The 11,370-nt window shown below is 36.3% G+C and overlaps 1 protein-coding gene across 1 annotated transcript; it reads left to right on the top strand.

The window, feature by feature from the left end:
• The first annotated feature begins 352 nt into the window (after positions 1-352).
• LOC104100952 (14 kDa zinc-binding protein) lies at positions 353-10,450 on the top strand. Its single transcript, XM_009608325.4, has 6 exons — positions 353-507; positions 585-683; positions 2,250-2,330; positions 9,003-9,150; positions 9,810-9,927; positions 10,151-10,450. Exons 1-6 carry the CDS (start codon positions 473-475, stop codon positions 10,216-10,218), a joined length of 549 nt encoding a protein of 182 aa, XP_009606620.1. The 5' UTR covers positions 353-472; the 3' UTR covers positions 10,219-10,450.
• Positions 10,451-11,370: the final 920 nt, after the last annotated feature.

Here is an 11,370-nt window from a genome sequence, read left to right as displayed (position 1 = left end):
TTTCTTTTTTACACGTTACTTAAGAAATATTAATTAGGAAAAGAATTAGACAATTCTACCATTATTTATGTCTTAAGATATAACCTTTTTTCATTGAATATTTATTCTATTTATGTGTTATCTCTATCTTCAAAAATAATTATTACTAAGGGTAAAAAAAAAAAAAAATAATTAATTTTATCTTAAACTTTTAAAATGACATATAATTTGAAATAATTATTTTTAATAATCATAACTATTAATATAAGACCGAGGTAGTAGTTAAATTTCCCGAAAGAGAAAATGTTATGAGTTGCGAATTGCATTTACGAATTCTATCCAAAACAATTACGCCATACTAGTACTACTTTAAAAAATAAATTGCCATCATGGAAATTACGCAATAAAAGTAATTGCTCAGAGACCCTTAGATTTTCTTCAATTTCCTCTATTCGATCAATAAATTGCAGCATTGTCGTTTTCTCTCACTCCCATGGCTGCTATGACGAGCTCTCTCACCCTTTTCCGGTACATTTTCCTCTCCCCACCCCCGCCCATTTTCTCCTTTTTTCCATCTCTACTCTCAGAAAGATGTGATTTTGCAGAGGCCCTTCTTCCGTAGTGAAAGCTTTGGGTTTCATAAAGGCATCAAATTTCATCGCAACAACTCCACCAGCCTTGCGTCATCCCCTTCATTCTCTCAGGTTTTGTAAATTCTCACGAAAACCGGACTTCAGCGGTTCAATAATATATCCATATTCGATTAAACAGACATTGCTTATATGTTGTTCTTGGTGGGGTGAGCTTGTACTGCATGCTGGAGCTGTTGTACTATTAACTTTGTCTTGTTTTTGCTGAGGAATCTATCATTTCCTGACATGCTCCTGCAGACTGGGTTTCTTGTATTATTTTAATTATTGTGTTTAAGATATTAAATGACTTGCAAATATATTAGTGATAGTTAAGAATCTACTTTAGTAATGGTTGAAAAGTTTATTTGATAGACAAAACAACAGGTCAAAATTTTAAAAATTTGAATTAAGTTTTATGAATTTCGAGTTACTGACAGTTGTTTATAGAAATGTAATTGTGTTAAAACATTACGGGTTGTTCCCAAATGAAAAGAGTGTCACAAAAATTGAGACAGAGTGATACTAATTCTGACAAGTCATTCCATACATATTTTGTCATCTGAATGCAAGTTCTTGTGATGGTTGTCTGAGGTTGTACAGTGTGTGGAGCTACTGAATGTTTGATTATGTCATCTTCTTCGAGGGATGATTACTCTTCTTGGTAGTCTGAGTCTTTGTTGTTTTCATTTCAAAGTGGAATGCTTTTTCTGCGTTGCTTCTCTTTTACTACATTACGCATATATGTGATTGTAGTCATGTGAGTTGTCATTTGAATGTGAATTCCCTTCATCGTTGTCGTTCTCTTTCTTTAAAGCTGTAACTGAGGCTATAATCCAGACTTTGACTGTTCCAAAATATCATAGAAATAATACTTTGATCCTCATAAAGGTTTCCTAATTGTTTTTGATGTGTTTAAAATCCTTTGCGAGGAATTATAATCAGGAATACATTATTTAAGGGTCTATATCTGTCAGTGAATCTGCATTACCTGTAGTAACTTGTGCATGGGAGATAATCTTCTTTTACTGGTGGGTAGAGTTTTATCTTGTAGTCGGAAAGGTATTGTTTGGCATGGAAGTTTTTCTTTTTTTTCATATGCTTTCTCTATTGCTGGTAATGATGACCTCTTATCAACTGCATGGATGGACTTCACGAGATAGGAACTTTAGAGTAGATCAGTACAGCTGTGAACAACTTTTTTGAATTTTAACCTATGGCATACAAGCATGATTATTCTCACAAGCTGTTATGAATTTGTACTACTTACATAGATTAGTAAATTTTACATGTTAGTTTAACTCCAATTAGTAGCAATCAAGTCATATCCCAAATCTTCACGTTCTACACAAGATAACAGTTTCAAATCAAACAATTTAAGGCAAGAATCTGATATAATCTCGTCACTATCTTAGAAGCTGCTTTTGCAATAAAATACTTATAAAAAACTATTTCTGTGCTAGAAAAGAAGTTTGTAGCGTAGCCCCTGAGCATGAAAAGTTATGATCTATGTTTAATTAAAAGAGTTACGAATCGGGAGCTTACTTATAGGAATATTTGTAATTTAGAACGTGCTTTCTCTGCTCCCAGAGTTCCTCTTCAAGTTTCTCATTGAATTTTGTTTTCTTTTTGTAAAGACAGGTCTTATGTAGCTGCTGCACATGATGAGGAAGCAGCTGCCAGGACAGCTGCTGTAAATGCTGATACTGGAGCTCCAACCATGTACTATTTTCCTGTGGATAGAACGATTTTAGTTCTATTACTTGATTAAGTTTAGATTGTCAAAACTTGAAACAAATTAACAGAGTGTTTATATCACTCTTTCTGATTGTCTATAGAGTTTAAGTGTTCCTTATGAATATGGAAATAGAAGTCCTTTAATTTTATTGACTACTGGAGATAATAATTGAGAAGAATCACACTGTAGAGTTATCCTTTAAGTAAAACGTCGAAGTCGTAGGCACTAAATTTTTTACGTCAATACCATTATTTTTGAAGTCTGCATCTTTTTGTCTATTGTGCTTTTCTTTTGGATAGGTATCCTTTCACTTGCATTTCTCATTTCAAAAACCTCCCTAGTGTATAGGTTTGCTCAAGAACTGGAGTTTGGATTTTGGAATCAGATGCATTGGAACGTAGGGTTTTTTTTACGCACATAGCAGTCAGCAAAAATAAAAAGGCTGATTGCTACAACATCCGTTATTTGTTTCCCGTATATTTTGTTGATTACTTATGGTAGATGATAACTAAAAATGCATCTCTAAGAACAACAAATATGTCTACTTTTGAGAAGAATGTGACCTAGATAGTAATTGGATATTCTGACTCTTCAAATAATTACTCCAATTCTCCCTTATCAAAAAAATAATTACTTCAATTCTCATTAAATATCATCGTTCAGTTTTTGTTCAAGATGTTACCTCATATTTGGCCTCCAACTGTTCCATCTAATACATTTTGTACTATAAATCACCTAACAACTTCTATCTTAAAGAGAAAAAAGGAAAAATTTGAAGTTAATTGGACATTTGAATTTTACAAGGCAACAAATGTTTGTTGTGACAATAGTTTGTTTATATGCTTCTTGATTGCCTTTCCTGAGAAAGAATGTATCGAAATTGAAGCTAAGATGACAGACTAACCTCCACAGACTAACCTCCATTGTTGTCTGACCTTGAGCTCATACAGAGAGAAGAAAGGAAGATTCTAGAGAGATGATGTAAAATGGGGAAAGCTTCTGTATCTCTTTTTCATTAACTAAGTTGAGTACTCATACACGTATAAGGAAAAATAAAAATGAGAAAGTGTGACAGATGTGTGGCAGCTAATTACCAGACTACCCTTGTAACTAACTCAACTCCTTACTCCTAAGCACCTAAGCTAACCAACTGACTAACTAACTCAATTACAACACAAACAAATAAATATAATACAACAATATACTACAATTCTATAATCTCAATACCCCCTCAAGTTGGAGGTGAAGAACTCACTGCCAACTTGCTAAGGAGATCTGAATGCTTGATCCCTGTGAGAGCCTTTGTTAAAATGTCAGTTAGCTGATCATGAGTAGAAATATGATGAAGTGTAATAAGACTATCATGCAACTTGTCTCTCACAAAGTGGCAATCTACTTCTATATGCTTTGTCCTCTCATGGAACACAGGATTCCTAGCAATGTGTACAACTACTTGGCTATCACAAAAAACTTGAATAGGATCAGTACTTGGAACTGTTAGTTCTTCTAACAATTTCTGTACCCATACCAATTCTCCAACCACCTTTCTCAATGATCTGTATTCTGCTTCTGCAGAAGACAATGAGACAGTATTCTGCTTCTTTGATTTCCAACTAATAGGATTGCCTCCAAGGAGTACAAGATACCCACTTACAGATCTCCTTGAATCAGGACATGCTGCCCAATCTGAGTCACAATAAGCTGTGACTTTGTATGAAGGATCATTGGACAGAAAGATGCCTAGAGTAGGATCATTCTTCAGGTACCTGAGTACATGTACAACATCCTTAAGGTGGGGCTCTCTTGGTGCTTGCATAAATTGTCTCAGTGTTGTACACTGTATGTGATATCCAACCTTGTGTTTGTGAGGAAGTTGAGCTTCCCAACTAGTTTTCTATAATAAGATGGATCAGAAAGCTAAGTACCTTCTTCAGCTTTTAGTTTAGTTAATGAATCTAGAGGAGATGAAACAACAAAATACCCCAGACAATCATACTCTTTCAATAGGTCAGTGGTGAACTTCCTTTGGGAGATCAACACTCCACCATCCTTATAGAGCATCTCTAGCCCCAAGAAGTAGTGTAACTTGCCTAAGTTTTTTATTCTGAACTGATTATGCAAGTAAGTCTTCAGTGCTTTAATTTCCTCAATGTTAGTCCCAGTGAGGATCACATCATCAACATATACAGCTACAAAGACTGATGAATCACCCTGCTTTTTATAAAACAAGGAGTAATCATTGGTTGAATGTCTGAAATCTCTAGAATATAAGGACTCTGTCAACTTATCATACCACTGTCTACTGGCTTGTTTGAGGCCATACAAAGACTTTCTTAATCTACACACAAGTTGTGTGTTCTCTACCATTAGGCCCTGTGGGATTTCCATGTACACTTTCTCATGTAGGTCCCCATGGAGGAATGCATTGTTCACATCCAGCTGGTAAAGATCCCATCCTCTCTTTACTGCAATGCTGATCAGGGCTCTAACAATGGTCATCTTCACCACTGGGGAAAAAGTTTCTGTATTGTCAATCCCAACTTCATGTGTATATCCCTTCACAACAAGTCTTACTTTGTACCTTTCCACACTTTCATCTGCTTTGTGCTTTATTTTGTACACCCACTTGCACCCTATGGCTTTCTTTCCTGCAGGCAACTTAACTAGATCCCTAAGTATGGTTAGCATATAAAACTTCAAATTCTTGTGTCATTGCTACTTGCCAGGCAGGATTCAAAGCTGCCTCCTCATAAGAGTATGGTTCACACTCATGTGAAATGTTCTTAACTAGTTGCTGGCTGTCATGGCTCAATGTATTAAAGGACACAGAATGGTTATTGGAGAAAAGAACAGTAAGTGATGTAGAGGCTGATTGATGTTCAAGGTTTGTATTGTTGCTTAAGTGATTGTCTAGTTGTAGATTGGGTAGTGTATAGACATAGTCCTTGATGTGTGAAGGGGTGTTGAGTCTCCTGCCTAATCTTCTATGTTGTGTGGTATTTGGTTGATTAACATTGAGTTCTATGTTGTGTTGTACTTGGTTGAATGATTTTTTGTGGAACTCTTAATGGCCTTAAGGTGAAACATTTGGTTCTGAATTTGGGTTGACATGTGAAATATGGTCTGGTGTGCTTGTAGGGCTTGGCAATGAACTAGTGTCTGGTGAGTGTGCCTTCAGATATAGGATTGTCAGTGATAAAAGTTGATGCATCTCTATTATGATTACAATGATCATCAGGTGTGATCACTGTAGGATTGGGTTATGGAGAATTATGGGAAAAGAAGAATGTTCAGGTGAAATGGCAAAAAGGAAAACATTTTCATGAAACACATCTCTAGATACATGTACCCTCTTTGTGGCTAAATCAAGGACCTTATATCCTTTGGTCCCAAAAGGGTATCCTATAAACACATGGGGAGTGGCTCTAGGCTCAAATTTGTCTTTGTGAGTTTTGAGTGTGGTGGTGTAGCACAAGCAACCAAAACTTCTAAGGTGTGAATAAGTTGGTTTTATGTTGTAAATGAGCTCAAAAGGGCATTTTTTTGTTGAGAATTGAAAAGGGCAGTCTATTTATCAAGTATGTAGCAGTTAATATACACTCTCCCAGTATCTCATTGGCAATTTGGACTGATAAAGTAAGGCTCTAGCTGTTTCTAGTAGGTATTTGTGTTTTCTTTCAACCACACCATTTTGTTGTGGTGTGTATGGACAGGTTTTCTGGTGGATTATGCCTTTTTCTTGAAAGAACAATATAGCTTCATTGTTTACAAACTCCAGCCCATTATCTGACCTAACAGTCTTGACTGAGGTACTAAACTGATTTTCAATCATGGAAACAAGAGCCTTGATGGCTTGAAGAGTGTTACTTTTGCTACTTAAAAGATATGTCCAGGTTGATCTACTAAAGTCATCAACCATGGTAAGAAATTATTTGTAATTGTCATGTGTGGCTATGTGATAAGGACCCCATAAATCTATGTGTAAAAGTTCAAATATTTTGGTGGTGAATGAAGTTCTTTGGGCAAAAGGCAACCTTGTCTGCTTTGCCCTAGGGCAGACAGGGCAAGTGAATGGCTGTTTGGGGGAAAAATCAACAGGTATAGTGGAAAGGCTTCTCATTTTCACAAAAGGTACATGGCTTAGCGTGTTATGCCATAGATGCTCAACACTCTCTTTATGAGATGCAGAAGACAATAGAAGAATATTCACATTAAAGGAAGAGTCAGTTTTATTGCTTGAGTGAAGAGTATTTACATTGTTATGTGAATGTGATGACCTATTTACATTTGACAAGGATTGTAAAGGTAGATTGTGACTCTTTCATGTATTTACATCATCAGTCAATGCAGGAGAACAAGAGTGAGAACAAAGATTAACAGGAACAGAAATCAGACTCTGAACAACCATGACATTTAGGGCAAAGGAAGTACAAGCCACTCCTTGCCTTACAAATCTCCAGAGGCCTCTTCATTGAAGGGGCCTGCATCATACAAAGGTACTTACTGAAGTTAACTATGCAGTTGAGGTAATCTGTCAAGGAATGAGTAGAGATGAGGTTGTATTTGAATTTTGAAAGTAGGCACATACAACACTTTGACTAAGGTTAACATTGGACCAAGAAATGCATCTCCAATTTCTGTCACTTTCACCCTATATCCGTTAGGTAAAGTAACTAGGAAAGGGTAGGACAAGGTTCTAATATTCTTTAAAAAGGATTTTCTATATGTCATATGATTTGAAGCTCCACTATCTAATATCCACAAGTCAGCAACTGATTTAGAACATCTACACACAGTTGTTTCAGCAATCTCTTTATAAGTAGAACAAGCTAGAATACCTGCGAAGTTTGCAGCTCCACAAGTCATGTTGTTGTTAGGACCTTCTCCTGTGTTTCTTCCTGGGGATTTCTCCAATAAGCTGAGTAATTGGCTGTACTTCTCCTTTGTCAGGCTCTGAAGTCCCTGATTTTGATTGCCATCTTCCATCTCCTCACAATCTGCATGAACATTTGCAGCAGATGCTGCATTTCTCCCTTTTGTGAACTTGAAATCTTGTGGGAAACCATGAATTCTGTAACAGTTGTCCTTGGTGTGTCTTGGCTTTTTTGCAATAGTCACAAAACATTCAAGACTTGGCAGGTGGATAGTTTGACTTATTTGAATTGTATGAGTTAGGCCCGGTACTGCTTCCCCTCTGATTGTAGTTGGTTTTGAATTTGGTATTGCCAGGTCGATTTGCACTCAATGAAGTAGATTCCATGACCAATCTGTTGTTTGGTCTGGCTTCTCTCTGTTTTTCTTCTTGGATAAGGATAGAAAAAGCTTGTGCTATGCTGGGCAACGGATTCATCATCAATATACTACTTCTTACAACTGTATAAACCTCATTCAGGCCCATTAAGAACTGAATTAGTGTTCGATCCTGCTCAACTTTATGCATGTTTGCCTTTGCACCACAAGTACATTGGCAATTGCACTGTGCAAGTGCATTCAAGGTGTTCAATTCCTCCCAAAGTCGTTTCATTTTCTTGTAATACCCTGTGATGTCCAAAGTCCCTCGACTAAGGTCACTACTCTCTTTTTGTAGTTGATAAAGTTTCGCTCCGTTAGTCTGATCATATATGTCTTCCAACTCCTGCCATATTTCCTTAGCGTCATTGACATATTGTAGACTATCCGCTAGATCCTTTGAGAGTGAATTCAGAATCCACGATGTAACCATATCATCGCAACGAGCCCACTGATCATAAGTTGTTTCATCTGCGTTAGGTTTCTTACACTTTCCCGTAATAAAACCGACTTTGTTCTTCACTGACAAAGCTCTAAGAACTCCTCTTCTCCAGGATCTGTAACCTGTTCCGTAAAAAACAACAGGAACTAGCGTCGTTCCGGCACTCTCCGACGGGTGCATGTACAGTGGGTTAGTCGAATCCAAATTACTAGTTGTACCTTGAGTTTCCTCATCTCCTGCCATCGATTGAAGTAGGTTCTTAGAAAATTAGTGATTGATCCCTCAATTTGAAGAAATCAGATGAAAATTTCAAAAATCCTTCTGTCAAAGTGTGAACTTGTAATTTCCGATTTTGTGAAATGAAAAGAGATTGATGAAATTGTAGAAAGTTTATGTCGAGAAATTAGAGGGTGGTCTGATACCATATCGAAATTGAAGCTAAGATGACAGACTAACCTCCATTGTTGTCTGACCTTGAGCTCGTATAGAGAGAAGAAAGGAAGATTCTAGAGAGATGATGTAAAATGGGTAAAGCTTCTGTATCTCTTTTCATTAACTAAGCTGAGTACTTATACACGTATAAGGAAAAATAAAAATGAGAAAGTGTGACACCTTTGTGACAGCTAATTACCAGACTACCCTTGTAACTAACTCAACTCCTTACTCCTAACCACCTAAGCTAACCAACTGACTAACTAACTCAATTACAACACAAACAAATAAATAAAATACAACATTATACTACAACTCTATAATCTCAATAGAATGATTATGCTGATCTTGGTAAATTAGACGATCTGCTTAAGCTCTTATTTCATATTAGTAAATTTGACGTGAACATCCACAGTTTGACTTGCTGTCAGACACGGTGACTGAATGATCATCTGGGCTCACCGCATTCTGATTAATTTGTTTCTGCATTCAGATTTGATAAAATCATTGCAAAGGAGATACCTGCCTCTGTAGTATATGAGGATGAAAAGGTTCTTGCTTTTCGCGATATCAATCCTCAAGCTCCCATTCATGTTCTAGTTATCCCGAAGTCGAGGGATGGATTAACAGAGCTTGGAAAGGTGGTGTTTTTTTTTTCCCTTCATCTACATTTTTTTTTTTTGATCAGGTAAGGTAACTTTTTTTAAGAAACTTCAAAAAAGTACCAAGGGGGTACTTTCAAAGTACAAGCAAAACATCTACTTTTCTGATAATATTATCACTGTGGTATGTATTCTAGCACACATTCCATGCCTAATTTCAAGGAATGCGCATCTTGACTTTTGGTATAGCACAAATCACAAATTATCTCTACTAAAATTTGGGGTGTGAGAGTCGAAATTATTTGTCCCACAGCAGAAATAGATGACCACAATATCTCCACAAGGTGATATCCCTTTTCGTACTGGCTTTTGCCCCTGTAATTGGGATCTGTAGAGTCCTGTTGGTTAAGGCAAACACATATTTTGGATGTAAAAGGCGGTCACCTTGCATTAGTTTTTGTGTGATATTATGAAGTTGTAGCACTTGTATGTGAAAAGTGCTTGTAGTTTGCAGTGATGATTTTACTGAAGAAAGAATAGAAGTATTTAGGGAAAGAGTGGAATCTTGGGGCTGTGAACAACTTTATAGGTTAGCAACTTAGCAGTTGTCATTCGGAAAAAAAAAAGTCAATTTTGCTGATGTTCATTTCCGTGCCATTTCCTCTGGTAATTGATTGGTTCTGTTCCAATCTTTGAAGGCTGAACAAAGACATGAAGATATATTGGGTCACCTCCTTTATGCTGCCAAGATAGTTGCGGAGAAAGAAGGCATTGTCGATGGCTTTCGAGTTGTCATTAATAGTGGTGCCTCTGCATGTAAGTCTATCTCCCTTCAAACTAAAAGGGGAATTTTTTGATACGATGCTATTTACATCTCATATGCATCTTAAGTTTTCTTTGCATCTTTAGGAATCAAAAAAAAGTTTAACAGTACTTACTGAAAGAAAAAAAAAGTACCTAGTTACTGAAGTTATTACTAATTCTCTCTCTCTCTCTCTCTCTCTCTCTCTCTCTCTCTCTCTCTCTCTCTCTTGCATAGGTCAATCTGTGTACCATCTTCACTTGCACGTACTTGGTGGGAGACAACTGAAATGGCCCCCCGGTTAGAATCAAGCTTGGTTGCCTGCAAGCTTTCCATTTCCCCGCATTGATGTAAACATCACATGTAAACCAATGTTCAACTTCTGTGGCCTGCCATTATTAAAGTACTATTGTTAAAAATGATTCAAGTGTATTTGGTGAATGACTCGAGATATTTTTCTTCATTGCATGGATTTTGTGAAGAATTCCAACTGGTTTCTTTCTCCATAATGCCGTTAATTTCTGCTGTTGGTATTAATCTATGTATGTGCTATGCTGAACCCCTATTCTGCATGATTTATTTCTCTAAAGTTATTTCTTGAAGTAGCTAGACATTTGGTTTTCCCATTTTAGAACAGCCACAAAGAACGAAGTGTTAAACAGTCAATTCCAAGCAAAGACAAAAAACACTCTGTGATTTCTTTCTATCTCCTGAGCCTTGAAGGATGGGTTTGTTCGATATCTTTGTTAGTGGGAAGTAGCAGTTACCCATGGGAATAATCGAGGTGCGCTTAAAAAAGAAACATCGAATTCCCAATGTTGAATACAAATGTGAGATTCATGTCTGATTTAGTCAATTTGTGGCAGGCATTGATAATCCTTAGTTCCTCCAAGTTGTAACTATTTGTCAACCATTTCGTTTGGGTGACTATTGTATACTTATAAACCTGAAAGCACCATCCTTATGATTTTCTTTAAGTTCCTATTTACGGGTTCCTTTATCGATACAAATATATTGAATTATATACTCATATTAAGCTTATAGAATAATCATACTTTCAGTGCCTTCCTTCAACGCTTGAAGACTGTTGATATGGAAAATGCATAGGCGATAAAAAGAAACCTATGATAGAAACACTTACCAGATGGTTACATAAAAAAAATAAAGAATATTAGAAATAAAAGATAAAAGAGGAGTAAAAATAATTCAAGGTGTATCATTTCTTTTTGATCCCTTCATCACTTTTATTTCACCTTTACCATTCACTTTTCCATTTCCTTCCCTTCCCTTTCCCGTTTGGGCAATATTAAGTTGAAGATGAAAAAAATGAGTGTTTGGAGTTAGAAGTTGGAAAATTAGTTAAAGTTTTGTGAATTAATCATTTATTCAGGTGAAATAGATTAAACAAGTTTTTCAATTTCAGTTAAAATAACAAAAAAATATTGTTTTCTAAATAA

The sequence above is a fragment of the Nicotiana tomentosiformis genome, chromosome 2 (assembly GCF_000390325.3).
Source record: "Nicotiana tomentosiformis chromosome 2, ASM39032v3, whole genome shotgun sequence".
NCBI lineage: Eukaryota > Viridiplantae > Streptophyta > Magnoliopsida > Solanales > Solanaceae > Nicotiana > Nicotiana tomentosiformis.
Note: the sequence above shows the minus strand (reverse complement) of the source record. Positions and strands in the feature narration are given on the sequence as shown.